The sequence below is a fragment of the Schistocerca piceifrons genome, chromosome 1 (assembly GCF_021461385.2).
Source record: "Schistocerca piceifrons isolate TAMUIC-IGC-003096 chromosome 1, iqSchPice1.1, whole genome shotgun sequence".
Classification (NCBI taxonomy): Eukaryota; Metazoa; Arthropoda; class Insecta; order Orthoptera; family Acrididae; genus Schistocerca; species Schistocerca piceifrons.
The window spans coordinates 492,920,224-492,942,322 of NC_060138.1; the positions used below are offsets into that span (position 1 = coordinate 492,920,224).

General features: G+C 40.6%; 1 protein-coding gene across 1 annotated transcript in view; it reads left to right on the forward strand.

Annotated features, from left to right (window-relative positions):
* LOC124795817 (peroxidase-like) overlaps window positions 1–22,099 on the forward strand; it is a 285,537-nt gene that overhangs the window by 213,016 nt on the left and 50,422 nt on the right. The window contains exons 10-11 of the mRNA XM_047259901.1: window positions 6,197–6,324; window positions 19,725–19,838. Coding sequence (XP_047115857.1) covers window positions 6,197–6,324; window positions 19,725–19,838 — 242 coding nt within the window. The remainder of the gene's footprint in view (window positions 1–6,196; window positions 6,325–19,724; window positions 19,839–22,099) is intronic.

Sequence of the window (22,099 nt, forward strand, 5' to 3'; positions counted from 1 at the left end):
AACAGGAGGCCCCATTTATAACGGCAAACCTAGGTATTCAGAAGAAATGCTTTCCTTTCTATGTAGAAAAACGTGCAGATGCTGCTTTAGCGAAGTGAAAGCTGTCATGAATAAAGTATCAATTAACAGATGACTGTAGTCTTATTGAAGTTCTCCTCACCTAGTTTCCAAAAGTGACATGAGCTCTCCGGCATATCTTCCTATCAGTCCCGGAAGAAGGGATAGCCACAGCCTGGGGGATAGTTTACAGAGTGGATACAGAGTGGATCTCTCGCTCTAAGCCGTGAATAGTTGAACAATGAAGAGTTTGTTTAGTTATTTCTTTTAATAGACGCATGACGCTGTTTTGCTCTGTGTGAGCACTTCAATACCGTATCGTCTCATTATAATTCTGTATTATTAATGGCGCAGTTGCCAGGCCGGAGAAAGCAAGAATGGTAAGTGAGAGGCAAGGCTGCAAGGGAAAGACTCAAACCTTTTTTAAAAAAATTGTAAGATCAGTTGCTCATTCGGTAACAGCAATTCCCATGAAAGACAAGAATCTGTGTTCGAATCACGGTCCAGCACACAGTTTTAATCAGCCAGTATGCTTGAAAATAGTGCATACTCCGCTGTAGAGCGAAAGAAAGTAGCACAATGTTAACATTCTTTGTTATTAGCTTGTATGTAAGTTGTATGTGCCCTGAGCTGTATGTGCGCTAAGTTGTGTATGCCTGACTACCGCACTCCGACACTTATTCATTCGAAAAAAAAATGCTTTTGGATCCAAGATCATAGAGCAATCCTTTGTGTTACTTCATTCCTGGTGGTATATTATACTCACCAGTGATTCTTCCCTTTTAGCTATAAGAAACTGTGTATGTTCTGTCTTTCCGAAGTTAAAAGTAATCCTTTTACGTAATCCTTTTTAATAACTTTTGTTGTAACTTTTTGTACACATTTTTCTCTTGATTTATTATTAATACCTTCACCACTGGCAAAAAAGAACTCGTTTTGCTCGCAGTTCTGATTACAATCAGACCACTTGTAAACAAAGAAGAGAGTGTAGAAGACTCGTCATGATCCTTGCAGAACATTTCTTTATTCTCATCTGAATATGAATCGGCCTGCCTCTACAAATTACTTGGAATGATTAGTCTAACTTTCTGAATTCTTCCTCTTAAGTAACTTCCGAGCACATGTGGGCAGCGCTCATATTTTGGAGAAGTTGCAATCACCATCCAAGCCACTATGTAGTTTTGGATGAAGGACAGAATGATTTCTCAATTCCTAATTGTTCCACATAACTATCCGAACTGAAGCTGCGTCTCTAACGACCTCGTTGTCGACGGAACTTTAAAAACTTCCTTCTTACGTAGTAAACTAATTGTACACCGTAACAGTAACTCTGTAAAAGTCAGCTATCTAACACTTCAACGTTTTTTTCAATCAAACGCCCTTCCTGAGTAGTTCGAAGATCCCATACAACGATACTTCTTTTTAATTGCAGTACTAATCATAGCAGAGTAGCGTCGGTGGATGGAAGACGAATTAGTAAAAAAAAAAAAAAATTGTTCGTATTACCTATGTCAACCGGGCTTCCAAAATTGAATTCCAACAAGTCTTTTGTGAGGTTACTATCGTGTTCCCATAGACTACGCGAATAAATTAAACATTTTCTCCAACCCATTCATCACCTGCATGTGCAACACCGCTCATTACCACGGAAGGAGCCCAGGAGGGTCTAGGTTATCACGTCATAAAAGATTAATGCGAATTATGGAGCCGTGTATTTTCCAAGCATATTTAAATGCAGTCTTGAAAAATCCAGAACTATAAGAAAGTCATCTAAAAGTTTGCCCAGATAGTTCGTGTACAATTTGGCCAAATTTTGAATACTTGGGAAGCGCTTTCTAGTTTCATAAATATTGAGCGAAATCATAATTTTATCACATCACAGTGTCCCCGATTCCGACTGAGTTCTTTAAATAATATTCACACAATAAAAATGCTGTCTTTTCTGAAATATGTAGTGCATTTGTCAAGCGAGATTGAAATATTCTGTTGTTAAAGCCCTCTATAAGAAAGGTGACAGGAGCGATGCCGCTAACAATCGACCCATTTCACTACTGACATAATTTTCCAAATTTTGTTTGCAAGGTGATGTAATCTAGTATAATATTTTACCTTAGTAACAATGATATCTTTAGTAAATTAGTTTGGATTTTCTCAATCGAGAATGGGATATATCCATCAATTGTCCGCCCCCACAGTTGAATGGTCAGCGTGATAGACTGCCGTCCTAAGGGACCCGGGTTCGATTCCCGGCTGGGTCGGAGATTTTCTCCACTCAGGTACTGGGTGGTGTGTTGTCTTCATCATCATTTCACCCCCATCCGGCGCCCAGGTCGCCCAATGTGGCGTCTAATGTAATAAGACCTGCACCAGGGCGGCCGGACCTGCCACGCAAGGGGCCTCCCGCCCAATGACGCCAAACGCTCATTTCCATTTTTTCATCCATACGTTCACCAAGTTTTACAAGTATTAAATGACAATTAGCACTGGTTAGTATTTTCTGCAATCTGTCTCAGGCATGTGGCTGTGTAAGTCACATAAAGTAGTAAATACCGGCGCCCAGGTTGCTCCCGTGTTTCTTGATTTCCGGAAGGTGTTCGATACAGCTCCGTCCCGCCGTCTCTATAAAATTATAGCGAAATATAGCAAAACCTGCAGAGGATAGAGGTTTAGAGCAGGGATTGGCAGTTGACTCTCGGCATATACAGATGTAACATATTGCGCATAAACAGGCAGAAAGGCCCATTCTTGTAAGATTACACGAATGCAGAACAATCGCTATAAGCAGTCACGGTCTTAAGTATCAAGGAATATGGTACTGACCGATTGAAAGTGAAACGACCACATTAAATTTATCGTAGGTAAGGTATGCTGGGCTGGAATTGACTGGAAGAGCCCTCACGAAGTGTAATCCATCTACAAAGAAAGTAGCTTACAAAACCCGTGTTGAATATTGCTAGTCAGTCTGGGGTCCACACTTGATAAGACTGACGGAAATAGAGACAATCCAAAGAAGAGCAATGCGTTTCGTTACAGCTTCATTTAGCAAACGCGAAAGCATCATCGGAGATACCAGCCAACTCCAGTGGCCAAGACTGCGAGCGACGTGTTCTGCATCAGGGTGTGGTTTACTCATTCAAATTCCGAGAGCGTACCTTCGTATAAAAGTCAAACAATGTAAAGTGTTTCTCACACATATCTCGCGAAAAGTCTATGAATGTAAAATCATAGTAATTAGAGCTCACACAGAAGCTTGCCAACAATTTTTCTTCCCGCGAACCATTTGCGACTGGAACAGGCAAAGGGGAGAGGAGTTACAGTGGTACACAAAATACCCTCTGCCACACGCCGTAAGCTGTGGAATGCAGATGTAGATTCTCCCAGATAAAGTGACATTTTATGCAATTGATGGTACAGCCTAGCAGTGGATTATGTCATACCTTGCGAAAAGAATGCAGAAAGTTCTATTTAAAAATTCAACAAATGTAAGGAGAGATTTTTATGACTGGGGAAAAATCACTAATGGGATTCGACAAGGCACAATCTTAGGTCCACTAATGTTTCTCTTGTACGTAGACGACCGTCCACCTAATAAACAACAAGCATAATTATTTCTTTTTGCTGATGACAATAGTACTGCAATCAATCCAAACGTACTTATGGCAACAGAAGAAATTATAAAAAAAAATGTAACACATGATGAGGAAATCATAACTAGCGCAGAAACTTCGAAAGTTTTTGGTGTCCATATTGACGAGAATTGAAACTGGAGAAAACTACATTTTAGAGCACTCAAATGAACTCAGTTCAGTTCCATTCAAGAACTGTTTTCACAAATGTCAACAACTACAAAAAAAAAACAATTTCCAGGAAACATTTTATTGAATTAGTTGAACAGTATACCCATACATTGATGATATCTTACACAATTATATTTCACAAACGAACTCTTGATGTATAATACAATGATGGGGAAACATTTCTATGAGCTTTCAGTTACAAATATAAAAATAGGTAAAAACCATTAATTTTTCCTAAAACTGAACATCTAAAGATTAATTATTTTGTAGCATTAATGTTGAAGCTTATTTTAACCTGCTGAATAAATACTAATTTAACAAATTGGTTCATTATTTTCATTGTCATGTTCATCGCAACGCTCTAGGGCCTTCCCATAGAATTCTGTCATCTACTGATGATGTAACAAAACATCCCTTTAGTTTCTTTACATTGTCAGGTTTTTTGCTTTCACATGGTTTTTGTTACAGCTGATTGATCAATGTCTTTGAAGCTGTATTAGTTTTCTTCACTTCGACAATGATCAGAGAGGAAAAGTATGTTGTTTCGACTTTGCAGATGTCACTACCATTGTTTGCCTCTCTTTTTTGTAGGTATTGAGATTACAAAAATTTCACAGTTATAAATGTAACATTAAACAGGCAAACAGGAGATTTTCATAAAATCCGTGTACTGCAATAGGTTCGTCCCATTTATAAGTAAAACTTATTTTTTTTCCAAATTTTGTGTAGTTGAGTTTGTGGAAATGGTCCTCATTTCCACTTCAATTATTGCACATCTTGGGGAGCAACAAATTATTAAGCTCACATATTTCGCGAATTTGCATTCAGTAATATCACATGGAATCATGATCTGGGATAAATCATCTTTAAGAAAGAAAGTATTCGTTACTCAAAAACCTGCTGTAAGAGCAACATGTGGTGCCCACCCATGATCATCTTGTAGACCTCTGTTTAAGGAGCTAAGCATTTAGACCGTTGCAATTAACCTCCACAGTTCAAGAGTAGCAGTGATATACATTATAACAATACCAGAAGAAAAATAATATTCATTGTTCCACACTAAGGTAGATTGTAGCACAAAAAGGATTGCACAGCGCTGTCACCAAAATTTTTGATCACTTACCCAGAGACGTAGAATGTCTGACAGATAGCAAATTTAAATTTGAACACAAACTGAAGTGGTTTCACCTTGTCAACTTCGTACCTCCCGTAGGAAAAGTTCTATTTATGTAAGATGTAAAAGTGATTAATAATTCACAACTGCAATAAAAAATTTTGAAAATGGTCAGCATGTAACCATATTTACTCAATCATGTGAAATATGAATGCAAAATGACTCGTTCCACATTATTACGATTAAATGCGCAAATGATCCATGGCACATGAAACTAATTAAATAACATTGTGCCACTACACAAAAAAATGATTTTATCTTTCTTGAAGTCTGTTCACATCTCTTACTGCTGAAATTGACATGAAATCGTTTATCATCTTTATCTAATGTACTGCGTTTCTCAATTTTTAATATTAATGATTGATAAATAGACTTTAATTATCTGTTTTGTAGAGGTGGCAGTAGGTAATTATAAAATTACTTGTATTATTTAATGTATTTCATCAGTATAATTAAAGGACATAATTATTTTTAAGATGACAGTTGATATGTGAATAGCTGTTGAAAACAGCCCTGGAGTATACTACTTTCTTATAAATTTTTGAAAGTGTAATAAGTTATCAGACCTCTACGTGATAATACTCTTAAAAAAGATCAAACACCTCTATCACTTGTAAGTCAACCAATGTTGTTGGATTAGGGATCTCCATTTTTCCAACCTCAATTTTCCATTGCTAGGGGATTGAGTAGATAAGGGATTCAGTATGGCTGACAGAATGTCTTACCGTCGGTAAATTGCCAGACACTTTTAGTAGTGCGAATACGATCTCTTGCTCACCATTTGCTCTGTTGCTACACAGATTGAGTGTGCTATTAATTCTACCACCGCAGACCATATAAAATGATGGAATAAGCCCATAAAGTTTATAGGCTACTTGAAGAATCAACACTGTTAGAAAACAGTATATTAGCAGCTAGAGATGTTACAAATTTGTCAGTGGAGAGTATACGATTGCTATTGGTATTGGAACATCATATTTGCGTTTGTTACAAAAATTCTGTTTTACATGTTTACGAAAGAAACAAAGCCATAGTTTTTTAGTTATATGTTCCGCAAAATTTATTAAGCAACGAACTCTAATAAAGCAGATCAGTAAATAACTAAAATTTGGATGTGAAGTCTTTGATTGCATTTTTGTTTAGAAAGAACAATGCGCCTTGGTTGCAGGTGAGATTCGAGTGAACGAGCAGCTGGTGCTGGCGTGTATGCACACGCTGATGGCGCGGGAGCACAACCGCCTCGCCAACGGACTCGCCCAGGTCAACCCCCACTGGGACGACGAGACGCTCTTCCAGGTCAGAGGCCGTCGCGCTCTACATACGGCGCACAGCATTCCGCTGGCGCCCATTCACTGTCAAGTGGATGACTTATTTACTTTCTTTTTCTACTGCATTCTCGCTGTTCTTGTGCTGACACGAATTTTTCGCTGACTCAGCCCGCTTTGTAAGGTGAAATTTTACATCTACATCTACGTCTACATGGATACTTTGCAAATCACATTTAAGTGCCTGGCAGAGGGTTCATCGAACCACCTTCACACTTCTCTATTATTCCAATCCTGTATAGCGTGCGGAAACAATTTTATCTTTGTGAGCGTTCCTCCCTATCTAAGTCGGTGTCAACAAAATATTTTCGCATTCGGAGGAGAAAGTTGGTGATTGGAATTTCGTGAGAAGATTCCGTCGCAACGAAAAACGCCATTATTTTAATGATGCCCATCCCAAATCCTGTATCATTTCTGTGACACTCTCTCCCATGTTTCGCGATAATACAAAACGTGCTGCCTTTCTTTGAACTTTTTCGATGTACTCAGTCAGTCCTATCTGGTAAGGATCCCACACCGCGCAACAGTATTCTAAAAGAGAACGGACAAGAGTAGTGTAGGCAGTCTCCTTAGTAAGTCTGTTACATTTTCTAAGTGTCCTGCCAATGAAACGCAGTCTTTGGTTAGCCTTCCCCACAACATATTCTAAGTATCCCTTCCAATTTAAATTGTTCGTAATTGTAATACCTAGGTATTTAGTTGAATTCACGGCTTTTAGATTAAACTGATTCATCGTGTAACCGAAGTTTAACGCGTTCCTTTTAGCACTCATGTGGATAACCTCACACTTTTCGTTATTTAAGGTCAACTGCCACTTTTCGCACCATTCCGATATTTCTTCTAAATCGTTTTGCAGTTTCTTTTGATCTTCTGATGACTTTATTAAGCCGATAAACGACAGCGTCTTCTACAAACAACCGAAGACGGCTGCTCAAATTGGCTCCCAAATCGTTTATATAGATAACGAACAGCAAAGGGCCTATAACACTACCTTGGGGAACGCCATAAATCACTTATGTTTTACTCGATGACTTTCCGTCAATTACAACGAACTTGACTTCTCTGACAGGAAATCACAGATCCAGTCACATAACTGAGACGATATTCCATAAGCACGCAATTTCGCTACGAGCCTTTTGTGTGGTACAGTGCCAAAGCCTTCCGGAAATCCAGAAATACGGAATCGATCTGAAATCCCTTGTCAATAGCACTCAGCACTTCATGTGAATAAAGAGCTAGTTGTGTTTCACAGGAACATTGTTTTCTAAACCCATGTTGACTGTGTGTCAATAGACCGTTTTCTTCGAGGTAATTCATTACGTTCGAACACAATATATGTACTAAAATCCTGCTGCATATCAACGTTAACGATATGGGCCTGTAATTTACTGGATTACTCCTACTACCTTTCTTGAATACTGATGTGACCTGTGCAACTTTCCAGTGTTTGCGTACGGATCTTTCGTCGAGCGAACGGTAGTGTATAATTGTTAAGTATGGAGCTAATGCATCAGTATACTCCGAAAGGAATCTAATTGGTACACAGTCTGGACAAGAAGACTTGCTTTTATTAAGTGATTTAAGTTGCTTCACTACTCCGAGGATATTTACTTCTACGTCTCATGTTAGCAGCTGTACTCGATTCGAATTATGGAATATTTACTTCGTCTTCTTTTGTGAAGGCATTTCGGAAGGCTGTGTTCAGTAACTCTGCTTTGGCAGCACTGTCTTCGATAGTATCTCCATTGCTCTGGCGAAGAGAATGCATTGATTGTTTCTTGCCGCTAACATACTTCACATACGACCAGAATCGCTTTGGATTTTCTGCCAGGTTTCGAGACAAACTTTCGTTGTGGAAACTGATATAAGCATCTCGCTTTGAAGTCCGCGCTAAATTTCGATCTTCTGTAAAAGATCACCAATCTTGGGGATTTTACATGTGTTTAAATTTAGCATGTTTGTTTCGTTGTTTCTGCAACAGTGTTCTAACCCGTTTTCTGTACCAAGGAGGATCAGCTCCGTCGTTTGTTAATTTATTTGGTATATCTCTCAATTGCTGCCGATACTATTTCTTTGAATTTAAGCCACATCTGGTCTACACTTACATTATTAATTTGGAATGAGTGGAGATTGTCTCTCAGGAAGGCTTCAAGTGAATTTTTATCTGCTTTTTTAAATAGGTATATTTTTCGCTTATTTTTCGAGGATTTGGGGATTACAATATTCAGTCTTGCTACGACAGCCCTGCGTTCACTAGTCCCTGAATCGGTTTTGATGCTCGTTGTTAACTCAGGATTATTTGTTGCTAAGAGGTCAAGTGTGTTTTCACAACCGTTTACTATTCTCGTGGGCTCATGAAGTAACTGCTCGAGATAATTTTCAGAGAATGCGTTTACCACAATTTCGGATGATATTTTATGCGTACCATATCGAGGGTAAATTAAAGTCACCACCAACTATTATCGTATGATTCGGGTACGTGTTTGAAATCAAACTCAAGTTTTCTTTGAACCTTTCAGCAACTGTGTCATCACATTGTCGCTTGGAGCATGAGATGTAATTCATTCAAATATGTTTTTAATAAAATTGCCTTTATCGCACTAAAAATAACGCCTAGTAGTCAGAAGAACTGCATCCGGCGCGTTACAGGTTTACGAATCACACCCGAGATGTGTACATTTCGCTCACATAATACGATAACTGCTTAACGGTCGAAAGAGGTGAACATAAACCTACATATACATGACTACTCTGCAAATCCCACTAATGTGTTTCGTGGAAGGTTTCATAGAACCATTTCCAGGCTATTTCTCGACCCTTCCACTCTCGAATAGCACGCGGGAAAAATGAACACCTAAATTTTTCCTTTAGAGTTCTACCAGAAGTTACTCTGGAATAATGCTCAGTTGCGGATTTTCCTCCGACAGGATTGTTTGCTTTATAATTCTGATTTATCTTATTACGATGGTAATTTCTCCTTATGTATGTGGGTGTCAGCAATATATACTCTCTCTCCTATTTCGCCATAACACAAAACGAGCTATCCCTTTTGAGCTTTCGATGCCCTCCGTCAGTCCTATCTGGTAAGGACCCTCCATCACAGTATTTTTTATTTGACGGTTGAAATTTAAGTTGTTCACAATTGTAATTCTTAGGTATTTAGTTGAATCTACAACCTTCAAATTTGTGTGATTTTACATCCCACTAACAGATGTCCAAATACATTCGATTAGGTAGTGTACACTGCCAGTATCGACTAACCGGAGTGGACGTTAAAAGCACTGACAGTTCAAACATTGAGGGTTGCCTAACACGCGATGCAAAAAGTGACTAGAAAACACAGAAATGGATAAGCGAAAATACAGCAGCTGATGTTATCACAGAATTACAAACGCCGGGAGGCTGGGTACATAGCGAGATAAAACAGTGGGAGATGGACTGAGAAGAATGTGCATTGGGCTACTCATGATAAGAAGAGACCTAGAGAACAAGCTAGTGAAAGATGAACTGACGACAAAAAAAAAGAAGAAAAAAAGTAAACTTGTATGTGAAATGCTGACGATTTTAATTTAAAGAGAATACTGCAGGAGATCTAAATCTAGTAGTGAACGACAAATGACCGTGGCTCCTGATGATGGTGGTGGTGGTGGTGGTGGTGGAGGTGAGGAGATGGAAGAGGCGGAGGAAAGCTACTCATAGCGTTTCTAGGCCGCTAAAGTTTGTTAACCTGTCTACATTACGTCTGTGTTTTAAACTCAGTCCCTCTCTCAATCGTCATTTTGTGATGCTTTTATCAAGAAGCACTCTGGTGGCTTACATTATAGTTTCGTTGCAGCACTTGATGCAATTTAACCCCACGTTCCACCTCAACACCCCCACGGTATGAGTCTGGATTGTTCACACATAACACATTTTTTGTCGCTATTGTATTGAGAAGTGATGTTTTATCTCAGCCAATATTTTGTTGCCTAGCATAGACACAGTACTCTATGGGAATAAGCCTGCCCCCAAACAGACATTTTGAATACTTAACAGAGTAGCATCATAGAGTGCATGCAGCAATCCAACAAATAATCTCGTCAAAAAATGCACACTCACAAACAGCAGCTCTTAAATAACTTAGCTACAGTACCGCAATCTGGACAAAGTCTAAAGCGAGGCCTGAAACATAGATAATACCGAAATAGACAATTCCGCAAACGACGAAGAATAAAATCCAAACCGCAGTACGAAACGTTACGTAGATATATGAAGCGGCGCCGAAATAAATCCATGTTTGCATAGCAAAATATAAACTACAAATATTCCTTGTGTGGCGACACTCTAGCTTTTATGCTCCTCGGGTGTTAAGGCTTCGGTCACCTTCTGAAGGAGAGGTACGTATCCATATATTTGCCGCGATCTGGAGGGCGAAAGTGTTTGAAAGTTCTTAAGAGCTAGTTAGTTAAAACTACTGGTTTCCGGACAGGATACTAGAAACAAGTTGTAGTGCACAGCACCCTGTCTTGTTCGACGAGAGACATACACTGAGGTGTAGCGATATGGCCATGGTGATAGTATCGCGTACACAAGGTATAAGAGGCAGTTCATTGACGGAAATGTCATTTGTACTCAGGTGACTCATGTGAAAATGTGTACGACGTGATTATAGCTGCAAGACGGTAATTACCAAACTTTGAACGCGGAATGATAGTTGGAGCTAGACACTTGGGACATTTCATTTCGAAAATCTTTAGGGAATTCAATATTCCGAGATCCACAGTGCCAAGAGTGTGCCGAGAACATAAAATTTCAGGCATTGCCTCTCACCACGGACACCACAGTAGCTGACGGCCTTCAATTAACAAGCGAGAGCAGGAGCGTTTGCGTAGAGTTGTCAGTGCTAACAGAGAAGTAACACAACGTGACGTAATCGCAGAAATCAATGTGTGAACTACGACGAACATACCCTTTAGGAGAGTACGGTTACATTGGCATTAATGGGCTATGGCAGCAGACGACAGACTAGAGAGCCTTTGCTAATAGCACGACATCGTCTGCAGCACATCTCCTGGGCTCTTGACCATATCGGTTGGACCCTAGACGACTGGAAAACCATAACCTGGTCAGATGACTCCTGATTTCACTTGTTAAGAGCTGATTGTGAGATTCGAGTGTAGTGCAGACTGCAGAAAGCCATGGACACAGGTTGTCAACAAGGCACTATGCATGCTGCTGCTGGCTCCAAATGGTATTAGCTGTGTTTACATGAAATGGACTGTGACCTCTCGTCCAACTGAACTGATCATTGACTGTAAATAGTTATATTCGGCTACGTGGAGACCATTCGCAGCCATTCAGACCTTCATGTTCCCCAACAACGACAGAATTTTTATGGATGACAATGCACCATGTCATCGGTCTACATTTGTTCACGACTGGTTTGAAGAACATTCTGGAGAGATCGAGCGAATGATTTGGCCACCCAGATCGCCCGACACGAATCCCATCGAACATCTACGGTTCCTAATAGAGATATCAGTTCGTGCACAAAATCTTGCACCTGCAAAACTTTCGCAATTATGTACAGTTACAGAGGCGGCATGGCTCATCATTTCTGTAGGGGACTTCAACTGTTTGTTGACTCCATTCCACGTTCAGTTGCTGCATTACGCCGGGCGAGAGTAAATCTGATACTGTATTAGGAGGTATCCTATGACTTTTGTCACCTCAGTGTACACGATGAGCCGACAAATTATAGACGGGGAAATCCACTAAGCACTTTTATCAAAGGTCGCTTGTGCAGATCGTTATGGTCCAGCGCCTTGGAACGAGCATCTCGGAAACAGCGGAACTAGTAGGCTGTTCACGTGCTACCATTGTAAGCATCTATGGAGGGTCGTTTAAGGTCGGTGAAACCACGAGTAGACAAGGTGTGGGACGTCCTCGTCTCGTCACGGAACGTGGAGTTCGGAGGCACGATAGGCGGCTGACTGTGTGAGTTATGGCAACACGTTACAATGCTGGTACAACCACATGTTTCGGAACACACCGTTCAGTGTACGTTGTTGAACATGGGGATCTGCAGCAAACGGCCCCTACGTGTTCTCATAGTGACATTATCAATTGTGATTGTAGAGAGCACGTGTTCATCGAGACTGGAACGTGGATCAATAGGAACGTGTGGCACGGTCGGATGAATCACGTTCCTTGCTACAGCAGGGCCAGATATGCAGTCACGCATGCGAATGGATGTTCAAAACATGCACTGCGGTACGGACGCAGGCCAATAGGGCCAGTATTATTCTATGGGGGACGTTAACCTGGGCTTCCATGCAACCTGTGATAGTAATAAAAGGCACCATGAGAACAGAGAACTACATGAACATTACTGTGGACCACCTGCTTGCCTTCATGCTTGGTATCTTCCCCGATGGTGATGGTATCTTCCAGCAGGATAACGATCTGTGTCACAAAGCCAGAATCGTGTTACAGGGTTTGAGCGTGATGCTGAGTTTTACTTCTTCTTCTACTTTTTGTTCTGCCAACTCAGGATCTACAGCTACATCTACATCTACATCCATACTCCGCAAGCCACCTACGGTGTGCAGCGGAGGGTACCCTGAGTACCTCTATCGGTTCTCCCTTCTATTACAGTCTCTTATTGTTCGAGGAAAGAAGAATTGTCGGTATGCTTCTGTGTGGGCTCTAATCTCTCTGATTTTATCCTCATGGTCTCTTCGCGAGATATACGTAGGAGGGAGCAATATACTGCTTGACTCTTCGGTGAAGGTATGTTCTCGAAACTTTAACAAAAGCCCGTACCGAGCTACTGAGCGTCTCTCCTGCAGTCTTCCACTGGAGTTTATCTATCATCTCCGTAACGCTTTCGCGATTATTTAATGATCCTGTAACGAAGCGTGCTGCTCTCCGTTGGATCTTCTCTATCTCTTCTATCAACCCTATCTGGTACGGATCCCACACTGCTGAGCAGTATTCAAGCAGTGGGCGAACAAGCGTACTGTAACCTACTTCCTTTGTTTTCGGATTGCATTTCCTTAGGATTCTTCCAATGAATCTCAGTCTGGCATCTGCTTTACCGGCGATCACGTTATATGATCATTCCATTTTAAATCACTCCTAATGCGTACTCCCAGATAATTTATGGAATTCACTGTTTCCAGTTGCTGACCTGCTATTTTGTAGCTAAATGATAAGGGATCTATCTTTCTATGTATTCGCAGCACATTACACTTGTCTGCATTGAGATTACACTTGTCTACATTGAGATTCAATTGCCATTCCCTGCACTATGCGTCAATTCGCTGCAGATCCTCCTGCATTTCAGTACAATTTTCCATTGTTACAACCTCTCGATACACTACAGCATTATCTGCAAAAAGGCTCAGTGAACTTCCGATGTCATCCACAAGGTCATTTATGTATATTGTGAATAGCAACGGTCCTATGACACTCCCCTGCGGCACACCTGAAATCACTCTTACTTCGGAAGACTTCTCTCCATTGAGAATGACATGCTGCGTTCTGTTATCTAGGAACTCTTCAATCCAATCACACAATTGGTCTGATAGTCCACATGCTCTTACTTTGTTCATTAAACGACTGTGGGGAACTGTATCGAACGCCTTGCGGAAGTCAAGAAACACGGCATCTACCTGTGAACCCGTGTCTATGGCCCTGTGAGTCTCGTGGACGAATAGCGCGAGCTGGGTTTCACACGACCGTCTTTGCGAAACCCATGCTGGTTCCTACAGAGTAGATTTCTAGTCTCCAGAAAAGTCATTGTACTCGAACATAACACGTGTTCCAAAATTCTACAACTGATCGACGTTAGAGACATAGGTCTATAGTTGTGCACATCCGTTCGACGTCCCTTCTTGAAAACGGGGTTGACCTATGCCCTTTTCCAGTCCTTTGGAACGCTACGCTCTTCTAGAGACCTATGGTACACCGCTGCAAGAAGGGGAGCAAGTTCCTTCGCGTACTCTGTGTAAAATCGAACTGGTATCCCATCAGGTCCAGCGGCCTTTCCTCTTTTGAGCGATTTTAATTGTTTCTCTATCCCTCTGTCGTCTATTTCGATAGCTACCATTTTGTCATCTGTGCGACAATCTAGAGAAGGAACTACGGTGCAGTCTTCCTCTGTGAAACAGCATTGGAAAAAGACATTTAGTATTTCGGCCTTTAGTCTGTCATCCTCTGTTTCAGTACCATTTTGGTCACAGAGTGTCTGGACATTTTGTTTTGATCCACCTACCGCTTTGACATAAGACCAAAATTTCTTAGGATTTTCTGCCAAGTCAGTACATAGAACTTTACTTTCGAATTCATTGAACGCTTCTCGCATAGCGCTCCTCACACTACATTTCGCTTCGCGTAATCTTTGTTTGTCTGCAAGGCTTTGGCTATGTTTATGTTTGCTGCGGAGTTTTCTAACTCGGTTGTTGTACCACGGTGGCTCTTTTCCATCTCTTACGATCTTGCTTGGCACATACTCATCTAATGCATATTGTACGATGGTTTTGAACTTTGTCCACTGATCCTCAACACTATCTGTACTTGAGACAAAACTCTTGTGTTGAGCCGTCAGGTACTCTGTAATCTGCTTTTTGTCACTTTTGCTAAACAGAAAAATTTTCCTACCTTTTTTAATATTTCTATTTACGGCTGAAGTCATCCATGCAGTAACCGCTTTATGATCGCTGATTCCCTGTTCTGCGTTAACTGTTTCAAATAGTTCGGGTCTGTTTGTCACCAGAAGGTCTAATATGTTATCGCCAAGAGTCGGTTCTCTGTTTAACTGCTCAAGGTAGTTCCAGATAAAGCACTTAAAAAAATTTCACTGGATTCTTTGTCCCTGCCACCCGTTATGAACGTTTGAGTCTCCCAGTCTATATCCGGCAAATTAAAATCTCCACCCAGAACTATAACATGGTGGGGAAATCTACTCGAAATATTTTCCAAATTATCCTTCAGGTGCTCAGCCACAACAGCTGCGGAGCCAGGGGGCCTATAGAGACATCCAATTACCAAGCCTGAGCCTGCTTTAACCGTGACCTTCACCCAAATTATTTCACATTTCGGATCTCCGTCAATTTCCTTCACTTTTTATCGCTATAAACACGACTCCCCCTTCACTGTCCAGCCTGTGTCTGCGGTATACATTCCAATCTGAGTTTAGGATTTCATTACTGTTTACGTCTGGTTTCAGCCAACTTTCTGTCCCAAGTACTATATGGGCGTTATGACCGTTTATTAATGAGAGCAGTTCTGGGACCTTTCTATAGTCGCTCCTGCAGTTTACTATTAGCACATTAATATTGATATTCCCTGTTGCATTTTGCCTACTCCTACCTTGCCGCGTCTCAGGAGGCGTCTTGTCGGGCCTAGGGAGGGAATTCTCTAACCTAAAAAACCCCCATGTGCACTCCACACGTACTCCGCTACCCTTGTAGCCGCTTCCGGCGTGTAGTGCACGCCTGACCAATTCAGGGGGACCCTACATTTCTCCAACCGATAGCGGAGGATTAGGCTTTATGGCCGGTTCCGGCCTAGCTATCTCTTCCTCGGCCTTCCACGCTCCTTCTTCCAGTAGGGTTGGTTTCCATTGCTGACCCAGGGATTCTCTGAGGTGATATACGCGATGAATGCTTTTTCCGATACTGTTTTTGTTGGATTACTTTTCAATTAACTGCTGTAGCCTCAGTTCATTCCTTATTTCTTCATTTCTCATTTTGTCTTCTCATGTATTGCCTTTCACTGATCAAAAGAACTTCATTTCTGATGTCTTTTGCTCATACTGTCTAAATTTCTGCTCCATATACTAGTCCTGTGAATAGTGCTATGACTTTATAAAATTTCATTTAGGTTTCGCTTCTCCTTTTACACTCTAATGTGCTTCGTATCGTGCCACATATATGTTGATAAGTGTAAATTTTCTTCTTTGTGTCTTTCTCTTCGTAAAAAGTTACGTCGTATCCTAGATACTCGAAGCGGAACACTTGGTCTATTGTTTTGTTACTGATATTTATTTTAGTCCTTACATGGTTTTCGTAAAAAAGAAGCTGTTTTTTTATATCTTCAGATCCTGTTTGGTCTGTGTACCGCTATTTATAATTTGTCTCCACTGTCCTGTGTGATTACCTGGTCGTGCTTTCTCAAAGTCGATAAACGCTAGTTCTCGTCCTTTTTTGCGTGACTTATTTTAGAATGAAAACACTGTTGCTACCGGATCTTCCTTTATGGATGCCTCCTTGGTGCTCTAATAAAACTGAGTCAGAGATGTTTCGAAGCCTTTCATTAACTATACTGCTGTAGAGTTTACAATAATCACCCATAAGACAGATTCCCCAATAAGTAGTTGTGTTACTTTGTCTCCTTTTTTAAACAGTGAAACAACTTTAGCAGATCTTCATCAGTCTGAGGTTTCACCTGAACGTTAACACATTTTATAGAGATGGAGCATACTGAATCCTAGCAATGTCCACTACGTCTTAACAGTTGTGAGTTAATGCAATCTGATCCACCTGCTTTTCCATTTTTTCCTTCAATACCTGTATTGGTTCTATCAAATCTGTTAGAGTCGTCCCTTTTTCTGCTTTTCCTTCCATTGCCTCTTCTGCATCCTGATTAAACCATGAATTCTTACAATGATTTATCCAGTCTTCTTAAGAATGATATTTACAGTTGCAGTATCTTTGCCTCTTCTTTTTAGATGCAGATAAGCTTGTATGCTACTTCCTCTCTACCGTGAATATCATGTTTGACTTTGCTTATAAGTCTACCCCATGAAAATCTATGTGGCTGTCTATTTTTTTTGTTTCATTTCTGATTTAATTATATCATTCTTTAGCTTCTTCAGTCTGTTTCTGCAGGAACTCTCTACATGTTCTATTTATTTTATTTTCTACGGCTTCTCTTATCTCTTCGTTTCAGAATTTATTTTTCCATTCGTTTTGGGTTTTTCAGCTAGTACTTCTTTAGCGAACTGTATTATGTTATTTTTAATAATTTTTCATTCTTGATTTAGATATTCCCTTGATGATGTCTGTTGGACTAGCTTAGCTAACCTGCACTGATGTAGATTCCGTAAACTCTTTTTTTGAAGCACATGCACGTTCAAGATTTTGTTTGGGTTTCTTTCATTCTTCCCTTGTTCTGTTTTTTCCATCTTTCCAACAGTTGGGTCTTTGATTCAACAAGATAGTGGTCCGTACTCACTTCCTGCTCCAATGTATTTCCATGTCTATTACCCATAAGCTAGACTTCTATTTGCTATTATATAATCAATGAAAGATCTGTGGCCTCATGCAGACATGTGTATCTATGTAGACCTCTCTTCTTTAAAAACAGTGTGTCGGTTATATTTAGTTCATTAAAGCGAGCAGACTCTCTCAATTTTCAATCTCACTGAGATGATATTTTCGAGTACTAGCGCATATTACCGAATTTTACCTTCTCATTTTCTATCTATAAATACTGCCTCTTCCTTACAAGCTATTTCCTCAGGTCTTCCTCCACTCTATAGCATACAGTAATCTTCTAGATATTTAGTACCTTTCAAGATATTTTTCCGTAATAGCTGCTATACTGATATTACAATCTTTGAGTATTTTGATCGGTCTTACTTGTCCTCAGACCCTGAACGTTCCATGTGGTAACATTGAGTATGTCTTTAATCCATAATTCTTAACATTTTCCTTGGATGGTCGGTGTCTATGGTTTCCGGTTTTTGTCCGAGCCACGCTTTGAGGTTTGTAAGAATGATGATTTTTACATTGATAGATTACTTGTAAACTAATGGCCGAAGGAGAGAGGGCATAAAACGTGAAGAGCCAATGGCATGACAAGAAAAACGTTTCTGGGAAAGAGAAATTTGTTTACATCGGATATAAATTTGTTAGGAAATCTTTTCTGAAAGCATTTGTCTGGGGTGTAGCCTTGAACGGAAGTGAAACGTGGACGATAAGCAGTTCAGACGAGAAATGAACAGAAGGCTTTGAAATGTGGTGCTACAAAAGTATATTGAAAATTAGATGGATAGATGGCGGGACTAAAGAGGTACTAAATAAAACTGAGGAGAAAAGAAATTTGTGGCACAACTTGTCTATCGGTTGATAGAACGCATTATGAGGCATCAAGGCGTCATCATTTTAGCGTTGGAGGGAAATGTGTGGAGGAAAACTTTGCAGAGGGAGGTCAAGAGACGAATGCGGTAAGCGGGTTCAAAGGGATGTGGGTTGCATTAGTTATTCGGAGATGAAGAGGCTTGCTCAGGATAGAATAGCGTGGAGAGATGTATCAAACCAGTTTTCGGACTGAAAACCACAACAGCTACAGCTTATCGGCCTTATCGCATAATCCCCAATTTGAAAGGCGAAGCTTTGTCTTACCAGTTTGCCTTCCTAGGAAGGCTGGCTTCGCTATACTTGTGGAAGCTTCACTCCTTCTGACACAAGTAAATAGAGGTAGTTACTCGGAGATGAAGAGGCTTGCTCAGGATAGAATAGCGTGGAGAGATGTAACAAACCAGTCTTCAGACAGAAAACTACAACAGTTACAGCTTACCGGCCGTATAGCATAATCCCCAACTTGAATGGCCAATGTGGCTGGCACTCACGTACTCCCAAGAAGGGAGCCCCACAGGTCAAGGAGCACAGCTCCCGCCAGCGTAGCCCTGTCGATCACTGAAACACACAGGTCTACTCACCCTAGGTAACGTGAATTAACTCAACATTCACTCTGCAATCCTCGCGCTTCCTCGCGTCAAATTCCCAGTGGCATCCAGTTTAAACACGTGGCACTTCAGTAGGAAAATTCGATGAGACTTTTAAACGAATGGTTAACAGAATTTTGACCGCTTTAAATGTATGCGATTTCGGGGAAAACCGATTTATTCCGCCTTTAATTCAAACCAGCACTCATAAAATATCAAAAACTGTAGTATTCATTTTAAGGCTGTTAATTCGGGAAACAATTGCAATTTTAATTAAATATAGGTGAAATTTGTTTGCTTAATACATTCCTTTCGTTGTCTTGCACTTGTGTAAAGAGGTTGTTTATGGTTTTTTAAAATGAAATACTGATTTTCCTATGGACATCAGACCACTTTGTTATTTTGCAAATATAGCTTTCACACGTTGAATTATAGAGGTACAAGGTTGCTACATAGAAAGAAGTATTACAAAACTTCTTGATTCGGTGTTATAATCTTATAGATACTAAATCGGCTGCGAGTGTGGTACTTAAACACACTTAAAAGTTTTGTCACTGTCTCAGGCGTTTGTGAATAGAGTACTCCACTGAAACTTTGGGAGCATCCCTGACCTCGCATCCGGGTTTACCATTAACATTACTTTCATATCGTTCCAGGAAGCACGTCGTATCGTCATAGCTGAGATCCAGCACATCACATACAACGAATTCCTGCCCATCATCCTTGGCAAGGAGGTCATGGAGAAATTCGGACTTCTCTCGCAGAAAGAGGTTTGTGAAGGATACTATTTTGTTCTATAATTGTAATATAACCACTTCTTCCTTTCTCTTTTTCTTTCTTTCTCTAGTCTTGGGAGTTACGTGTCAACAGTCGAGTCAAAACATTAAGCCCGTTGGCTCATACCTCGAGCTATCACCCAATGTAGCACCAACAACAACTAATCAACTAAGTGGGCATGACTTAATAAAATGCTACGACGTATCAAAGACTTCTAAAGCTATAATGCCCACAGTTTAGCTGAGAACATGGAGAATGAGTTGCAGAGGCACTGAGAGTAAATACGAAGATCGATTTCAACCTACAGTCGCCCTACTGGATTCAAGTGTAGTGAATCAGGGGTGCGAACTACATGGTGCTTGTGGTAGTAACCTAACAAACGTTGTCAGACCTTTTTAGTCACATGGTTATCAGATTGCCTAGCTAGAGGATTTCGCTGTTTCCTCCCTGACGAAGTATCGTAAACCCGTTCTGTGGTAGAGAATGGGGGACTGTTCTGTGGAAATCTAATTTCCTTGTAGACAGAGGATATAAAAACTGACATACACGGTTTTGATGTTCCACAATAACATCTATTTCATATTTTGTTGTGAACCGGCTTTCGGTTTTCTAGGCCATCGTCAGACAACTCAAGACAGAAGAGACAGTCCACACATCAGCTAGAGCCTCTAGCAGTACATTTAAAGATTATGCATCTTTACGAAAAACAGGAAATTGGAATGCTTCAATTTTTACATAGGTATAAAACAATAAATACAGGGTGATTCAAAAAGAATACCACAACTTTAGGAATTTAAAACTCTGCAACGACAAAAGGTAGAGCTAAGCTCTATCTGTCGGCGAATTAAGGGAGCTATAAAGTTTCATTTAGTTGTACATTTGTTCGCTTGAGGCGCTGTTGACTAGGCGTCAGCGTCAGTTGATGCTAAGATGGCGACCGCTCAACAGAAAGCTTTTTGTGTTATTGAGTACGGCAGAAGTGAATCGACGACAGTTGTTCAGCGTGCATTTCGAACGAAGTATGGTGTTAAACCTCCTGATAGGTGGTGTATTAAACGTTGGTATAAACAGTTTACAGAGCATGGATGTTTGTGCAAAGGGAAAAGTTCTGGACGGCCAAGAACGAGTGATGAAAATGTAGCACGCATCCAGCAAGCATTTGTTCGCAGCCCAGGAAAATCGACTCGCAGAGCTAGCAGAGAGCTGCAAATTCCACAATCAACTGTATGGAGAGTCCTACGAAAAAGGTTAGTACCTGAACGTCAACTACCCGAGGCGATGGATCGGCCGCCAGGCAGCCCGTGACAGAGCACTTCATCACTGGCCTCCAAGAAGCCCTGATCTTACCCCCTGCGATTTTTTCTTATGGGGGTATGTTAAGGATATGGTGTTTCGACCACCTCTCCCAGCCACCATTGATGATTTGAAACGAGAAATAACAGCAGCTATCCAAACTGTTACGCCTGATATGCTACAGAGAGTGTGGAACGAGTTGGAGTATCGGGTTGATACTGCTCGTGTGTCTGGAGGGGGCCATATTGAACATCTCTGAACTTGTTTTTGAGTGAAAAAAAACCTTTTTAAATACTCTTTGTAATGATGTATAACAGAAGGTTATATTATGTTTCTTTCATTAAATACACATTTTTAAAGTTGTGGTATTCTTTTTGAATCACCCTGTATAATGTAGTGATGTACCAAGTGGGTTAGACTCTAAAGATATGGAGATAAATCCGTAAATCCAACATTTGACTGTCCTAAACGTATTGAACTACACAATCCATAATGATATTATTTAAGATATCTAAACACAAACTGGTAATGAAACATGCACGAAGAAGGTATGTACCAATAAACCTTATACAGGATGTTCCACATAAAACCGGTACGCCTTACGTCCGAGATAAAAGTAACGATGAACTAACTAAAAAGAATAGATAATAGTAACATTAATAAACATGCAGTTACCTGTTTATAACAGATGCTGGATGTGGTGGCAGTGGGCATTCAGACATCGCTGACTTCGTGTGATGACATTACCGGCAACACGCTGTGTTTCTGCAGACGTGATGTTGTTGATTTCTCTAGCAACGTTCGGTTTAAGATCTTCTATTATTGAGGATAGTCGGCATACCCTTTGCTTTTTAGTGTTTCCCATCAATAAAACTCACACGAGGTTAAGTCTGGGGGCCTTGGGGGCCAGAGGCATCGGCTGACAAGTCTGACTTCAGGGAACACGTTGCTGAGGAGGGCC